Source organism: Nuphar pumila, chromosome 16 (assembly GCF_984573655.1).
Source record: "Nuphar pumila chromosome 16, dmNupPumi1.hap1.1, whole genome shotgun sequence".
NCBI classification, from domain to species: domain Eukaryota; kingdom Viridiplantae; phylum Streptophyta; class Magnoliopsida; order Nymphaeales; family Nymphaeaceae; genus Nuphar; species Nuphar pumila.
The window spans coordinates 80,827,345-80,845,749 of record NC_143264.1 but is presented as its reverse complement, the minus strand read 5'-3'; the positions used below and the strand labels follow the sequence as shown (position 1 = coordinate 80,845,749).

The following is an 18,405-nucleotide window of genomic DNA, read 5'->3' as shown; positions in this document are numbered from 1 at the left end:
ATGAAGACACAAATGGAAGACGAAGGTTGTAGTACCGGCATTGTTGGACTAGTTTCGCTCGCTTTATACACGTTGCAAGATGAGTGGTGTGAATTGAAAATGAATATTTGGTTGTCATGTTGAAATTATCGACCTACACGCATGCCATTTGAATGCAATATAAATTTTATGTTGAGAGAGAGAGACAGTATTCAGAATATATAAAAGGGGAAAGTGATGAAAATGTTATCTGTTTTCGTGGTTCTGTACAGCTTTTTTCGTAAAAAATCTTAAGTTTATCAGAGTGGGCGCGGTCAGTGTGGTGGAGGTGTAACTGAGGGAGCTCTTGAGATGGGGACTAAAGAGTTGACTTGCTCAAGATTGTATGAACTCTGACGATTCTCAAGGGGCCTTTAAAAATTGAGCATGACTTGTGGGCGCCTCATTTTTTCCAGTTTTTTCTGCTCAATTGGAAATGACACCAGCAACCTGCAACTTCTGAAAATTTGGCATCAACCGACTACTTTTACAAGTTTTTCAAACATAACTTTTTCTAACATTAATGGTAAATTTAAACCACTCGTTTGTGCAGTTGCAGTTGATGTCATCTAGGCATACATGAACTTTTTTCCGTCATGCTTAGATGAGTGCAGAATAGTGATGTCTTGATGATCTCGTTGTCAGTTACATTTTCACCGGGCGATGTGTGAGACAATGAAAGGGGGGCACAAGTAGTTATATTGCATTTATATATGAGAAATAGAAACCTACAAAATACAAAGCCTACCAAATGAAACATGTTATTGGATTAATTTTATGAACTTTTGGTGTTTTTTTTTAATTCTGACAGTACAGATGTGATTTATATGCTTGTTTTATAAGAATCACTTCTTGGAACATTTGATTCTGAGGTTTTTATAAGGTTTCAAAAATCAAAAGCCTAACATTTTTATAAATTTTCTTGGCTTCAAGTATTGTTTTTTCATCCAAAATGCATGATTCTATTTCTAGTAAATCAATCACCTAAAATCCAATAACATGTTTCATTAGTAGGTTTTGTATTAGTACTGCTACTCGAACAGCTCTTTCTTAACAAACAATCCATGACAGGTTGACGATCTCTTGGTCTCATCTCATCCATCATGAATAGTTGAAGGTCAGATCACGTTCTTAGTCTTAGGTGCATGAGTCAGACATCATGTTTTAGCACACTCTTGATGCATTATAAAATCACAAATATCATAAGTATTGCCATAAAAAAGAAGCAATAATTTGTCTCTCTCTCTCTCTCTCTCTCTCTCTCTCTATATATATATATATATATATATATATATATATATATATATATATATAATCTCCTGCGTGACGTTTGCGGCTTCTTCTTCAACACCCCCACGTCATTATAGAGCTGGCAACTCCTAATCAAAAGTAAACGCCATGCCCTCTTCAACCTCTTACACTGCTCATCAAAACTACCCCCAACCAAACCCCATAGAAAGAGAGAGCGAGACATAAATTAGACTTTGCTTGATGTTGAAAAGTTCGAGTGGGGAACTCTAGATAGACCCCTTTTGCAATGATTTCCAGCACTCCCACAAGCTTTCACATGTATGGAGCGGTGGAGGATGAAGAGATGTGCTCTTCTCCAGGCCAACATCCCCTAGATGACATGTCCCTCCTCTGTTCCTCTCCCCATCCCCATCCTCCTGCCACTCTCCCTCCCCAGCCCCAATCTCACTCCTCCCTCCTCTATAACTTCTCCATCTTAAAGAACAAAGTCAGCCAACTCCAGTCATTCGTCACTCTCATCCTCTCTCAAAACACCCAACACCCACAAGTTGAAGCAGCCTCTGTTGCGGTATCAGTCATGGCCACCCTCATTCAGGAAGTGATAGCTACAGCCTCCTCCATGATGTTCTCATGTCAGCAGATGGACTTGAGTTCATCCGCTTCAAATGGTCTCCTCAGTCACCACCAGCAGCAGCAACAGAAACGGCAAGAGTCACAGCATCAGAATATTAGGGTTTCTGGTGAAACCCAAGGTGGTTCCACTCATCATGCTAGAAATGGGTATGCCCACAAAACCAATACTTATAACAATGGTAATAGTAACAACAATGGCAATTACAGCATAAATATTGCTACTAACAATACAAGTAATGCTAGCCATAATAAAGACTTTAGACTTGATGATGATGGCGGAATTCTAGATGCTGCCTATAGTAAAGAAGAAAATGGAGATTCTTCTTGTTATGATATTGTTGAGATGGATGTTGCTGATTTATTAGCAGAATATACACACTACTGTCATATCTGTGGCAAGGGGTTCAAGAGGGACGCAAATTTGAGGATGCATATGAGGGCACACGGGGATGAGTACAAGACTAATGCTGCTCTATCAAAAGCTTTAATGAATGGCAGCCCTTCTTCTGGTTATAACAAGGACTATGCCTCAATAATGAATATGTTACCTAGGAAATACTCATGTCCTCATGAAGGATGCAGATGGAACAAGAAGCATGCGAAATTTACGCCGCTGAAATCGATGATCTGCGTCAAGAATCACTACAAGAGAAGCCATTGCCCCAAGATGTATGTGTGCAACAGATGCAATCGGAAGAAATTCTCTGTGCTTTCGGATTTGAGGACTCATGAGAAGCACTGTGGGGATCTGAAATGGCAGTGTTCATGTGGGACTACCTTCTCTAGGAAGGATAAGCTTCTGGGTCATGTTGCTTTGTTTGTTGGCCATACTCCTGCAATGAATTGTGCCAACAAGATTCAAAGACCTGAGCATCAACCCATCAAGGTTCAAGCGGAAGAAAGATGAATGATATTCAATTAATCATAAGAATTTCTGTTGATCAACCAAGGGAGAAACACTTTGAGTTATATGCATCTTTGTGTTTTGTACTGTATCTTTGAGTTGCTAACTTGTACTAAACGCTATCTTGTATTAATGGTTATTATTAACTGAACAATCTAGACTTGTCTCAAGTGAAAAAGGAAATTCCATCCTTTGTTCACTTGTGCTGTGATGACAACAGCCCCCTTGAGACAGGCCCATTGAGATGTTAAGACTCTCTCTCTCTCTCTCTCTCTCTCTCTATATATATATATATATATATATATATATATATATATATATATATATATATATTATTTCGCTCATTCTCAAAGATGATGAGGTCACTGATATTTCTCGGTTCTGCCCAATCTCAATTATGAGTGTTTCTTATCGAATGTTTGACAAGGTTTTGGCGAATAAACTGAAATCGGTGGCTAACCAAATTTTTCCAGACTCTCAGTTCGCCTTCATCCATAATAAGAGGGTCCAACACTCGTTCATCGTGGCATCCGAGGTTGTTCATTCCTTGCAGCATAGCGATCAACCTTACTTTGTCCTTAAATTAGACTTTCATAAAGCTTTTGATTCCGTGCATTGGCCATTCTTATTTCAAATGTTAGCAAATTTCGGTATTGGTCATCATTTTTCTGGTTGAATGAGGGAGTTGGTCTCAAATGCCCAAGCCATGTTAAATATCAATGGTGTTAGAGGAAACCGGTTCAAGCTGCGATGGGGTTTGCGGCAAGGGTGCCCCCTCTCGCCTTTGTTGTTCAATGCAGTTGCTAATGGTCTTGTGGTCTTGCTTAAGCAGGCTGCAGTATCGCGTTTCATTGATCCTTTGCAGGTTCCAGACTTCTTGGGTCATATTCTTACTTATGCTGATGATATGATCATTTTTTGTCGTGCAAATATTCAGCAGATGCTTAGGTTCAAGCTTATCATTCAGTTTTACCTCTCCCTATCTGAGCTTTCTCTAAATGAGACCAAATGCTCTATTACCATGTTCAATGTTCATGCCAATATGCTTGCAGTTGGGAAGATAATTTTTAATTGCACTATTTCTGACATGCCTATTATGTACCTGGGCTTGCCGTTACAAGTGAAGCCCCTCTTTTCTACTGCATGGGCTCCAACACTTCAAAAAGTGAAGCGCAAATTGCTTTAGTGGCAGTCGTCTTATTTCTCCATCGTTGGCCGTCTAACCTTAGTTAGACATGTTCTTTCAACTATTTCAGAATTTTTCATGTCTATGTTTGTGATGCTTGTGGGAGTAGAGAAGCAGCTAACGCACTTGCTGACAGATTTTCTATGGTCTAGGTGTCAACTCAAAGGTAAGCGACACTTGATTGGTTGGCGTTCGGTGGTCTTACCTCAGCGTATGGCTGGTTTAGGCATTCCTGCACCCAGACTGCGAAGCATTGTTCTTGTCGCCAAGAAATGTTGGTTGACCCACCAACCGGATAACCCTTGTGCTTGTTTGCTTCTTGCTAAATATGAGGCTTCTGCTCTTATTCTGGTTCGTCTAGGAACCCGGGGTTTGGTGCTCTCGCACTTGCATAAATCGTGGTTGAAGGCTTTAGCCTACTTAAGAGACCATTTTGAGGACCCCAAAAATTTTGGTCAATGGTTCCAGTGGGCGCTGGTGCCAAGCGGAGAGTTCCTCACCTCAAAAGTCTATAGATTGTTGCACCCCCCGGGGGCTGATTGGTTGCCCGAGAATGTGCTTTGGGCAAAGGGTCCTTCTCCCCGTTCTCGAGTTCTGACTTGGTTAATTTTTCATGATAGGATCTAGACCCACAGTAATTTAAAGAAGTGGGGCATTCAGCTCCCGAGTTGGTGCGTGTTTTGTCAAGCTGCAGAAGAATCTATGTATTACTTGTTCTGGTCTTGCCCAATATTTATGGAACTCTTTAGTAGGACCTGGAGGCATTCGGAAGTGTTTGTTAAGGAGGAGTCATTTGTGCTAGATCTGATCTGGGGGTCGGTTTGTATTAGGCGTAGCATGAGGTGGAGGTTTATCTAGCGGACGTGGTTGCTTACTTCTTGGTGGATTGTTTGGATGGCGCAAAACGATGCTCATTTTCGTCAAATTTTGTTTAACATTCAAAACCTAGTGCATAAAATCTTGGTAGATGTTTATGTGATCTTGCGTATGCATCTTAGTGATCTTCCGCTCCCTCTTGTTGACACTACCTCTCTTTTGCCACAATCTGGGCAAGCGGCTCCTGCGTGAGCCCGTTTTATCTGTCTGATGTTCTTTTTCTCTTCTACTTTATTTATTTGTTTTGGCTTTTGCTCTTGTTCAGTTCAACATTTTGTTGATCTTCATTAGTGGTAATGTTGAATTTCTTTCGGCTCTCTCTCTCTCTCTCTCTCATTTACAGAATACAAATACGTGTGGCGTCGGTACGATATCAACCGACAACCATGAATATGTAAAACGTTATAGATGAAGAAATCTGATGTAAATTTGGTCGTAAAGGCAGAATTGATGAATTGCATGGTAATGTTCAGTCTCTTTTATCTGCAAAGATTGACCCAGTGCAAATGAGGCAGTTTTTGTCTATTCAACTTTCACGAAGCTTTTTTCAAAAAATCAATCCTTGATCTTATGCAATTTTCCAAATTCTTAAGGTCACTCATTAAATTCTTGTAGATCCCAGGTATGTGAGCTTTTTTACGTTGTATGTTTTCCCGTTATGATATTCGTTGAAGCTCTTTCATATTCTCCTTCTATCCAGTCACCAAGAATAAGCAATGGTACACCCGCTCGGATCGCCCCAAGTGGCAGAGGACTTGGGGAGAAGTTTCTAACCCCTTTGTCTCAGGTTTGACTCTCATCGGGTATTTGGGTGGCTTGGGGCTTATCTCTGATACGAGTGTAAATAGCCCTAGGGGTTTGGCGTAGTGAGAGGGGACCTTGGCTGCTAGCTTTATTTTCACAGGCGTCAGCCCAAGGGCAAGGCATTATGTCCCTTACTTGTGCTGAAGCAAGGTGACTCCTTAAGAGCAAAGGGTGAGCCACGGGGTTTATATCGTTGGGAGTTAGTTAGGAAAACAACCTTAAATACAATAGACTTAGCCAGCTCGACTAGAGATCTCTAATCTCAAGAGTGGTTCACCGTTCCTTACGAAACAAAAAAGAGATTGAGTGTTATTAATCCCGGGGTTTACCTCGCAAGGGATGGTCCCATTAAGTAACTCTGGTTCTCTGCAAGGGTTCCTCATCATAAAAAAAGAAGAATAAGCCACAGTTATCTTTTTTGTGTACATGCTTCCTTGCATGGGGGAAAGTTTCTTTGCCACAAAAAAGGTTGAGTTTCCCTGATAAGGAGGAGCCAAAAACAAACGTTTTATGTGCAGGCCCCATTGGAAAGGCACAAACAAACAAGGGGTCGCTTTCTACAATTAGCTTTTTTCTGGGGAAGGTGGGTCAGGCTCTAGAGCAGTTACTGTCACATTGTACATGAAGTTATATTCAATCACCACCGCACATCTTCAGCGTACTCTTACATTTTACTGTTCTCGAGTGTGATGTACGGTGGGAATTGAATATAACCTACAGTCGGTTATATATGACAATAACTGGGAGACTTGTTCAGCACTTAAGGATGCTCGCGTGTACTACTACACAAATGCAACTTGGATATGGTCTATGACATCCATACTTGGTATTATTCCCTAAACTTTAGCATGCCCAAATCAAGAATTTTGTGGCATAGTGAACCATATTCATAAAGAATATGATTGATGAAATTGGATCTGAGATCCTGCTTTCTCATTGGACCCATACCAAATGCATGGATTTTGCAGACATAATTAAAGTACTGGATCTTCAGTTTTTTTTTTTTTTTAGAAATGTCTCAGATCCTTTGATTTGAGTTCCAAAAATGCCCCCAACAATAATGAATGTTTAGTTTGAGATTGGAGATTGGGTCAAGTCTCTCTCTCTCTCTCTCTCTCTCTCTCTCTCTCTCTCAGCAATTACCTTTGGGGTATGTGATAAGACTTAGTGAAAAATGCATCCGAAGTGATGATTTATAACAGACAAAATTTGGTAAGTATTATGTTAGTCTTTTATATTTGCCCATATCTTTTTAAAGGAGACATGATGTTCTCATATCATGGCAAGCACGTTAAGAGCGTTTTATCCAAGGAGTGGTTGAGTAGTGATAAAGGTAAAGTCTCGTGCTAGTGAATCTGTTTGTAAATGGTGAGTGACTCCCCTACCAACACTCATCCCCTCCCCAAGGAAATGAAAGACACGACTCTTCGCACATTCCTCTTCTCCGTTGATTTGTCCTTGGGCCATCATTGTGTAAGGTTCTAAGGTCTCAGGCTTCTGCGGCCATGGTTCAGTATGGTGAGAACATGCGATTGGAGATCTCTACTTAACAGCATGATGAAATGTTGAGGCCTTTCAAGTGGACCTTGCTCGCTGATTTTATCGAGAATATATCTATGGATCCATCCAGGATCCGTGGATATCGTCAAGCCCATTTGGTCAACATTTGGTTATTGGTCAAGATTATCTGTTGTAACGTTCCAGGTTTCCATATTTGTTTTCTGTTTATCATGTATATCAAAGATCCCACAAAGGGTGGGATATACCGCATGTATGCGTATACAGTTTTCTTCTTGCCTTTGACGTAATATAATGAAACTTTGTCACTGCCTATCGCCTTGCTTTCACCGCTTTCTCTGGCCACGATTTCTCATGGTATCATGAGCAAGGAGGATGATCCCACGGCTTGTGAACATCCGTCACAGCAGATCGAACTGCCGTGATTGAGTCGTGTCTGCGTGTTTATTGCTGTCACTTGTGCATCGGATCGTGTTGTCGCCTGTGAGGATTCTGGTGTCGTCATTGTTGTCCCTGCGTACTGATCCAGCCATGTCCGCATAACGATTGTGATATTGTATCATCGCTTGTGAGAATGTTGTCATCTTTGACGACGTTGTGTCTGCGTGTTGTTCCTGACGTTGTGCCTGCATACTATTCCAGCCATCGTGTTTGCTTGTCCTTCTTAATATCGTTGTTGTTGTGTTTGTGGATCACCCTCTCGATCACGACTAATGGCTGAGACAAATAGCAGCAACCAGTCCGATGGAGGAGAGGAGAAATGTTGAACTCTCTGTTTTACTTGCATCACTAGACAAACCCGGGAGCAATGCTAGCTTCGTCACCATTAGCGGTTGCCAATGCTGCATCAAGTAGAGCTAATATGCCACCTCAATCATCTTCCTCGACCTTGGGCAATGTATTGTCATAGTTGTCATGAGGACCAATTGAACCAACTTGTATTTTGACTTAATGGAGATGTTAAACACGTCGAAGCTAACCTAGTAGGTAAATCATCAAAACTTTATATCTTTCCTTCTTGAATTATTGACATCGGAGTGTCTAACCACATTGAAAACCTATTTGATATTATCCCACTTCTAAAATTGTGCCTTGTGAAACTCCTTAATAGTCAAGATGCATTGCTCACTCATACGAGTAGCACCCATATTTCTCATTCCATCATTTTAACCAACGTTCTTTACGTTTCAAATTTCCAATATAATTTACTTTCTGTTGGAAAACTAACCAACTCCATGAGTTGCGATGCCAACTTTTTTTCTACTTTTATATTTTTCAAGACCTTTCAACGAAGAACCTGATTGAAGCAAGTGAACAGAGAGATGGACTCTACCATTTCACCCAAACACCACCCCTCCATTATGCCTTTCAAGCTACAAGTCAATTTGATTCTCGTCTTTGACATATGCGACTTGCCACCCATCTCGTAACCACATTTCCCCTTTGAATAAAGACAATGCTGATATTTATTTTCATTTTATGAATATTTGTGTTGCTTGTCATAGATCTAAACAAACTCTACTTCCCTTTTCAGTTAGCTCTAATGTTAGTATTAAACCTTTTACTCTTGTTTATTGTGATATCTAGTGTGGTACACCTTCACACACAGGTGCACATTATTTCTTAATTATCGTTGATGATTTTTCATGAATCACCTGGGTTTATTTTATGTGGTTCAAATCTGAAATTTTTTCCCTTTTATGCAAGTTTTGTACCATGGTTAAAACTCAATACAAAAGAATGGTCCAACATTTTCGAACCGACAATGGGGTTGAATTCATGGCACCTAACATGCAAACATTTTTTCATCAAAATGGGATATACCATCAATGTTCATGTATAGACACACATCAACAAAATAAAAGGGTTGAACACCATCATAGGCACCTCCTTGAAGTTTCCCATGCATTGCATTTCAAAGCTAATTTACCCGTTTCATTTTGGGAAGAATGTATCCTCACCGCAGCATATTTAATCAATTGTATACCTACTTTAGTGTTACAAGACAAATCCCTTTATGCAGTCTTGTTTTACACCAAACTTGAATACACACACCTACGTGTATTCGTTTGTTTATGCTATGCTCAAAATCATTCTCCTCTTTATGACAAATTTATGTCTAGATCTAAGCATTGTATTTTTTTTTGTTACCCATTTGGACAAAAGGGATATAGGGTCTATGATTTTAAAACTCGTACTTTATTTACTAGTTGAGATGTTATCTTTCATGAAACTCATTTCCCTTTTTACAATAAGACTCTCGATGTCAATGTGTCCATTTTACCTCGGCCTCTGGATTCTCTGTTAGAAGAGAACGATGCTTATCGATTAGACTTGTCTATTCCAGAACCTAAATCAATTCACCTAAACTCTTCACATCAGACTAATCCCTGTCAGTCCCACTCATCCACCCTGATAGTGTACCCCACAGTCCTACCATTGTTGACGTCAACCCAAACCCACCCAATCCCCCTCACCCGCGCTGCTCTACTCGGCAATCTTCTAATCCGTTCTATCTCATCAACTATGTGTGCATCTCTTTAGAAACACAACCCTCTCAACGTTCACTTATGGCCTCTGATCGACACTCTTTAGGTACTTCCCATCACATAACCCAGTTCTTACCTCTATCCAAATTTTTATCTTCCCATATTGTATTTTTATCTATTATTCTTTTTGATGATGTGTCACAAAGTTTTAGTGAGGTTGTCAAGCACTCTCATTGGTGGAATGTGTTGCTGGCATAAATTGGGGCCTTGGAGGCGAACAACACATGGACCCTTATGTATGTTCCTCTGGACAAGCATCGCATTGGATGTAAATGGGCCTACAAAGTGAAACATCGATCTGATGGCTCCACTAAATGTTACAAGACACGTCTCTTGGCTAAGGGCTATAGTCAAATCGAATGATTCAATTATCATGAGATGCCCACCTCTGTCATCAAATTGACCACCATGCATTGTTTTCTAGCTTTTACCTCTATTTGTGGGTGGTCTAGTTACCACTTAGACGTCAGCAATGACTTCCTTCATGGGAATCTCCATGAAGAGGTATACATGCAGCTTCTTCCCAGGTTTTCTGCTCAAGGAGAGTATCGAGTATGCCTTCTGAATAAGTCCATCTATGGAATAAAATAATCTTCCAGGAACTGGTTCACCAAACTGTCATCGACTCTAAAAAAAATGCATTCTTCTCAGTTCAATGCCGACTATACTCTCTTTACTAGATGCACTGGCTCCAAATTCCTTATTATATTGATATACGTCGATGACATTTTGGTCACTAAGAATGATGAACATAAAATTTCATTAATCAAAGCCTTTTTGAATTCCTAATTTTATTTGAAGGACTTGGAACGTTTAAAGTTTTTTATAGGTATTGAAGTGGCAAGGTTGTCTACCAGGATATTCTTAAGCCAGATAAAGTATATATTAGACTTGTTGCCCGATACTCATCTATTTAGGGTAAACTGGTTGACTTTTTCATGGATAAAAAATTATGTCTCGATGCATAGGACGGTGACATTCTTAATGATCCCACCAGATATTGGTGTTTGGTAGGACGTCTCATCTACATGATAGTCACACAACCCAATATCGTGTATCTGATCCATATTTTGAGTTAGTTTACATAGGATCCACATATCCCTCATTATGAAGTTGCCCTGTGTGATCTTCGATATTTGAAATCATCCCCTAGGAAAGGGATCTTTCTATCAACTAACTCTAAGTTAGAGTTGCAAGCATATTGTGATTCAGATTTGGCAAACTTCCCCATGACCTGATAATCGGTAATTGGGTACTTTACCCTATTGGGTCATAAACCACTATCCTGGAGAAGCAAGAAGCAACCCACAATATCACTATCTTCATCCGAGTTTGAATATCGTGCCATGGCAGTGGTTACCTATGAACTCATTTGGTTGAAATCCTTTTTGGCAGACCTTGGCCATCATCATGAAGGTTCAATGACGTTATTCTATGATAATCAGCCAGTGATCAGCATCGCTTCCAATCCAGTGTTTCATGAACGGATGAAGCACATTGAGTTCGATTGTTATCTCGTTCATGAAAAGGTTCAAGCAAGAATAATAGCCACGAAGCATGTATCTATGCACCTGCAGTTGGCATATGTATTTACAAAAGCCTTGGGATGGAATCAATTTCTCTTCCTCATATCCAAGTTGGGTGTTACGGAACTTCATGCTCCAACTTGAGGGGGAGTATCGAGAATATATACATGGATCCATTCAGGATCTGGGAAGATCGTCAAGTTGCCCATTTGGTCAACATTTGGTTATCTATTGTATAGTAACGTTCTAGGTTTTCTTTTTTTTTTTGTTTATTATGTATATCAAAGATCCCACAAAGAGTGGGATATACCACATGTACACATATATGGTCTTCTTCTTGCCTTTGACGTAATACAATGGAACTTTGTCACTGCCTATCACCTTGCTTTCACCACTTCCTCTAACCATGATTTCTTAGTTTTTTTTTGCGGCAACCCCGAAAGCACATTGAATATGACTACGCCTTTTAGGAACTTCAGGAAAATTGCATCTCCTATCAAATTTTCTTTATTAAAACATGAGTTTTATTTAGTCATATTGAATAACATGGAGGAGATGGCTAGGATCCTCCTGCATGGTGATCCATGGAAGGTGAGGAGACACACCTTTGTTGCACACTAGTGGACTCCTATCACGGATTTGAAGCTTCAAGCATCAAACAGAGTCCCATTATTGATCCATCTTTTGGGTTTGTCGACTGAATGCTAGACCAAAGATGTGTTTGAGGGGAATCACGTCCTTCCTTCAGGGTAGCCTACTTGATGTGGATAGTCAAACAAGGGCGATAGAATTTGCTTGTATGTGTATTTATGTGGTATTAAACTTCGTGCCTAAAGCACAATTGAAAATAGCATCTTTGAATCGCAAAATCTTCACTCGAGAAATTGTTTACGAAACAAAAAATCAAATATTGTTCTCGGTGTGGGTCATGAACCATTCAATGACCACCTGCCCTATTCGTTAAACATCACCCTTTGTCTAGTCAGATCCTCCACTGCAGGATGAGTGGAAGCAAGTAAGACTGTATTGTCATACAAAGCCTACTCATATTCAAAATCAGAAAGACCAGCAAGCCAGCCAATTTGTGTCAGGGTCTAATCCCTAAGAGGTATGTCCTAGTAGATTTGGTACGTTGAACGGGGCACGACCCAGGAGAAAATCATGTGGGATGTGAAAGGGGCGGTCATGACCATGCAGCATGCTGGGATGCAGCAGTAGTGGCGTTGAGCGTGAGGCATGTCAAGGTGGATGATGACACACTGCACGAGGACAGATAGCCATTGGGTACGTATCGCAGGTGGAGGACAAGACTAGGTAGGAAAAGTGAGAGAAGCATGTCCCAGGGTAGAGAACAAAACCATCGATGAATGGAAGGGGGGGGGGGGGGGGGGGGGTGAGTAGCTAGGGCGTGTCCCAGGGCAAGGAGATACGACCAAGGAAAATCAACAACAAGAGAGATGAGAATCTCACCTAGCGGGCATGGATAACGAGGCAGGTGATGAAAGCGCAGCTGAAAGGGAGAAACATATTCTCAACTGGTTGGTGATAAGCGGGGACAGACGAGTGAGAGAGCAAAGTCTTTTCCTCAAAGAGAAATCACACAAAGTAGAACGAAATTTAAAAGTTGAACTCAATAAAGCTTATTAAAAAATAAAGTAACTACACATCACTGTTTATAAAAATATGAAGAGGTAAAAGAGTAAAACTATTTCAACAATCCCACCTTTAGAGAGGACTCTACGGGGACATCCCACCAGAGTTTAAGCAAGCTAGGTGGGTTTATGATAAATTTCCAAAGTCCCAAATAGGCTGGATGGATCCAAATTAAGACAAATGTTTTGCGTCGAACCGAGGCAAAAAAAAAGGTCTGTAACAATTTGCAATCCTTAGCAAGGATGATGCTCCCATTGTCAGCGTCAAAGGAGGTCCCAGAGAAGAGTCCTCTAGCCTCAGGCCAGGGATTAAATTCCCCCATGGACGTTGAGAGGTCTGATCTAGTGTAGATAGGACCAGGTACTTAGTGGGTTGTCTCTCCTTCTTCCAAGCAAGGTGTATCAAGTGAAGAGGAGGAGGAGCTTCGACCGGCTGCGAAACCAGCCAGCCAACCCGATCCAGAACATTTGGGCAACTTCCCAACATTGTGTAACTGTCTTGTAGGGGTCTATATTGCAACCTCCTATAGGAACCTATTTACAACCACAACTAATTGTTGCCAACTCGGAGGCCAAGTCACAAACCATGGGTCGTCCCAAGCCACTTCACTTAAAACTGAGGGCAGGTTATATGTCCCCCCCCCCCCCCCGAAACACGCACTGTAGATTCATTGCATGTTTCGGGGTCTTGACTAAGCACCACATGGCGCTCAGTCGGCTGTACGGGTGTACCATATACCACTGTACATCCTGTAGATGAGTGTACGACAGTGTATGGTACACCCAACTGAGCGTCATGCGCCACTCAGTCGGGACCTCAGAACACACACTGTAGCTACAGTGCGTGTTTTGGGGAGAACACGCAACACTCTCTCCTTAAAACTCTCATGTCACCAAGGGGTGTCCAGGAACCTACAACCTTTCAATTCACACCAATCATATTGTGTTGCATGTTATGATTGATGTTGCATATTTAGAAATGTAACTCTTGAGTGTAAACATGATATGCATAAAATGATCATGCATGATATCATTATAATGAGATGATTATTTACACATGTTAGTCATGATATGTCATGCATATTAAAAAGAGATTATTTTTATGATTGCATATTTATGTTATATTCTGCAAATAATATGCATTGTGATAAGATTGTTATTAGACTTAGTCCTTTTATTCTAGTCATGTCATGTAAATTTTATATTGAGATTATCATGCATAACCCTTTAAATCCCGAGAGAGACAAACTGTAAAAATGACTACCTGGTTCTCAACCAAAGTGCAACTATCATGGAGAGTGGGTCGATGATAATTTAATGACATGAAGACTTTGCTTCATTGCATGCTTAGTATGATATAAGTGTGAACCCTAATACATTTTGAGATTGAGAGTGAGATTCATCGTGATCATTTTGTGATATCACTCGTGAGAGAATGAGTCAAACACGAGCTTGAGAATAAGGTTCGATGTAATAAAGTTAAATATTACTTTGGGTTATATGCACACAGTATTTGGGACTCTAGACAATAATAGATGATTGAAATATATCATGGTTAGGATGTAGCATGAACTATGTCGAGATTGAGTTTGAGTTGGACCTCTTGTCTAGCTACCGACAGGGTCTCCTTGTTATTTCACTGTAGTGCCTGGTGATTTAGAGATCACTACTAGTGTATGGTTCATAGTCTGGCTAATATTATAGATTTGAGATATTTTACACGGGTTGCTATGCTCATAGATGACTATGACCGGTATAGCCAACCTAGTATTATAGTTTGGTGTAAGTGAGTGTTTGATTGAGAGAGTTAAGGAGAAAAATTAAAACTTATAAACCTTGTATGATATGTCGAAAACTAAACTCAGACTAAGGGCTTAAAGCCCACTATAGTTGTAAGTTAAAGTTATTATTTACTTATAATTATTCTATACTGAGTTATAGACTCATCCTCTGTATAATTATAATTATAGGTTTTCATGCACACTAACACAGGCAAAACGTGATCGACTACTCCGACTTTATAGCCGAGTATCGGAAAAAGATTGGTTGTTTTATGAAAGAATTTTTGGACCTATAAAAAGTGAAATTTGTGTTTATAAAAATTATCGAGTGATCGGGGGCAAAAAAGAAGAACCAAAATTTTTTGAACAATACAGAGTCCAATCTGTTGATTCTCGGATCCGAAGATATCAAATGGGATACATCAAACTAGCATGTTCGGTAACTCATGTATGGTATTTGAAACACCTTCCTAGTTATATCGTGAATCTTGTTAGTTTGTTTTCCTGTCACTGAATAGTTATGTAATCATTGTTTTTGTATGCCATGAATGATGGACTTTGAGAAAGAAATTGAGTTATTAGAAAAAAATAAAAAATTAATCATATTTTTTCTGCGTAAACTTTGTATACTTTTTCTCTGAGAAGTAATACCAATCGAACTTTGACTCTCGAGATTATAGATGGAGTGTTACACAAATCAAGTCTTATTAAAAAAAAGGAAAATAACCAATCAATCATTATCGTCTGAGTCAGAGTCATTTTCTTTCAATGCACAAAGGATAGACCCGATAACAAAATGGGTGGACGTTGTACCAACCAGATTGATTAGCCATGCACACGAGCCAAGCCTGGGTTATTCGAACTCAGCTCATTTCAAAATGCATGTATTCAACATTGTTCAAACTCGGCTCAGTTTGATTGCAACTCAAGTTTTAAAAAAAAACATATCTTTCACTTTTGAAGTAGTGGGGTTGAAACCCCAACCTCTTAAAAATGTGTGCAAATACCCCCACCATGAGACCACCATTTATTACTATTATGACAAAAAATAATCACATATTCTAAAAACATGGTCTGGGTTATTTTAAAGCATGAAATGTTATACTATAAGCAGATTTGATACGTGACCTTTAAATGAAAAGTCGAAAGCGAAACACTAACTATTGTTTATATTTTTTATGAGCTTAACCAAGTTTTTCCAGCTTTATCGAGTTGAGTGACTTGATCAAGCTCGGCTCGTTTACGTAAATCAGTAGATCAAGGTGCACGCTCGATCGGCTCATCCGAGCCCGAGCGGCTCGTTTCCTTCGCTTCACTTCGAGTCGTTGATTCCGATCGACGTACTAACCTCTCCCCATTTTTTGGCCGAGCCCTTCATTGGTTGTTTTCTTCTCGTTTTCTTATTTCGGCTGTTTGTTCTTGTTTCAATGGGTTTCGCGGTTTTTCCTCGTTGATTTTTTGGATGAGGATCATGAAATCCTAAAGGGGAAGACAACCCCACTTCTTGTTTTCTCAATATTCGTCTAACGCTTGCACGGTTTTCTTGTTTTTCGCATAGCTCTTGGGGTCGGTTCTTGAGATCTTTCAATCTCTCGAGGGAATTCACGAATTAGATGGTTACGAGTTTTGTGAATTTTTTATGGGAGAGGTTATGGAGGAGAGTCTAATAGCATTGAGTCTCTGTTGCTTTTCTAACGTTCCGTGGATTGAGCATGTTCGACTGTTTCAAAAAGGTTGGAATCTTGTGTCTTGTAGGAACGATCGCTAGTTGCACGCTTTCTTTGATCTTCTGAATTGATGAAGCAAAAATGTGGTGCACGTTAACTGTTTGATGATTTACCTCTAAGTTGTTGGAATTGTATTCTCAAAATATTTGACACTTGTGTCTTCTTGTTTATTGTGGATGTGTGAAAATTAGGATAGAATACCAACCTTTTTGTATGATTTTTTCCCTGTCAGATTATATGAGCAACATATCACATGTTTAAGACTTCTGTCGTTCTATACAACATTTTGTGCATGTGAGATGCTTGGATGTGTTCATCTCTCTCTTAATTCTTGATTTTATATGCTATTGGGTTGGTTGGGAGGCTTTAATACTTTTGGATGATTTGATTAACTTGGTGTTATAAAGATATTTTGCTTATTTAGTAATGCTTTTATTGTTTTTTTATGAGGCTTTTGTCTCGCTGCTTCAAGGCCTACGCCTCACCTCAATGCTGTTCACATTATTGTTTCTTGGTTTTCTAATACTTGAAATTCTTCTCTGAAATGTGCTTAAGAAATAGGCACTAAATACATTAAATTTGTGTTGCATGGTAAACGAGAAACGTTAGGATCACTATGTGGGGTATAGTGGAGAAAGGTCTCCATGGATTGGAAATCTGTGCCAGATGGATTCTAGTGGTTTCCTCATTACTTGCAACATGCAAATTCTTCTCTTTCATACACAGGTTTAGTTTCTTCTAGTTTATAGCACTTTGAAGTACAATGTTTCACTCATAAATGTTGGCTGAATAAGATCCTAAAGCCATGTTTTTTAATCCTAGTACATTGTGGCTACTTGCCAACATGGTTCAAATATGCAGTAACTCATGAGTCATGACCTGACTTATTTGGGTCATCCCAACCTTTTACTTTACATGAAAAAGTGTACACACACAGTATATCTGTCTCGTGATAATATAACTGAGAGTTTTTTATAGGGAGAAATTAAAGGCTAGTTTTTTTTTAATATCTTGGCGACATTTTAAAAAATGCAAAAGGTATTGTTACTATGTCACTATATTAGTGTGATTGTGTTTTTGCTTTGGATGTTTTTTAACTTATGATGATATATTGTGTTTTTTTTATTTTTGAAGGCCTTTAAAATGTGATAGATGCAAGCAAGTGGTGATATATATATATATATATATCCTAGTGACTTCAGGGTTTGACTTGTAACCCAGCCAGGTCAACTCACTAGATTGATCCACACTTTCCAATGATAAAATTTTGGTGGTAAGCTGCCACTGTTCCTGGATGGTTGCAAAAGAAAATGGGAGCTGCTGCTTCTTTGGAGGACATTCACCAAATTAGATGCCCTAAACTTGACTTTAGTTGTGGATGGCCTTCTCTCAAGTTTGTAGCAGTTGCTTGTAATTGTATTGCTTTCAATAGAATCAAAATGGACTAGTTGAGCCTTCAGTGGGTGCCTCATTTGAAGCCCAGGGCGGCAGGGCCTATTGTTTTGTCCCTTCTATCTCAGAAGAACTTTAATTTCTTTTGCACCAAAAAGAAAAAGGAGGGGATATTTGACATTGAAATTTGACCTTTTTTTTTAGTACTTTGGAATCAGATCTGTCTTTGGTTACAATTATGATACTTTAAGGAGAAACAGAAAGTATCAGAAATTTCTAATTCTCACAAAAAGTATCACTAGAAATGACACAAATTTTCATAATATCATGAAAATCATCAAAATGTTACATTTTAAAACTTTTTTAATGGGTTTCTCTCCTTTTTCAGTTATATTGTTATTTTTCTGTCACTTTCCTGAGAAAAACTTTCTTTCTTATATTGTGCTGAAAAATTATGTTTCTTGATATTATGGTACAAATATTGATGACCATGCTTATGTCTGGATAGAAACTGCAATACATTCAGCTTCTGAACTGAGTTTATTGTTTTTGAAATTTCTGTACAAGATTGACTATTATTTTGCTATT

General features: G+C 39.3%; 1 protein-coding gene across 1 annotated transcript; it reads left to right on the top strand.

The window, feature by feature from the left end:
* Window positions 1-1,765: 1,765 nt before the first annotated feature.
* Window positions 1,766-3,054, top strand: LOC149813810 (protein SENSITIVE TO PROTON RHIZOTOXICITY 2-like). The gene has a single exon (XM_089991807.1). The coding sequence runs from the start codon at window positions 1,847-1,849 to the stop codon at window positions 2,807-2,809; it is 963 nt and encodes a 320-aa protein (XP_089847933.1). The 5' UTR covers window positions 1,766-1,846; the 3' UTR covers window positions 2,810-3,054.
* Window positions 3,055-18,405: the final 15,351 nt, after the last annotated feature.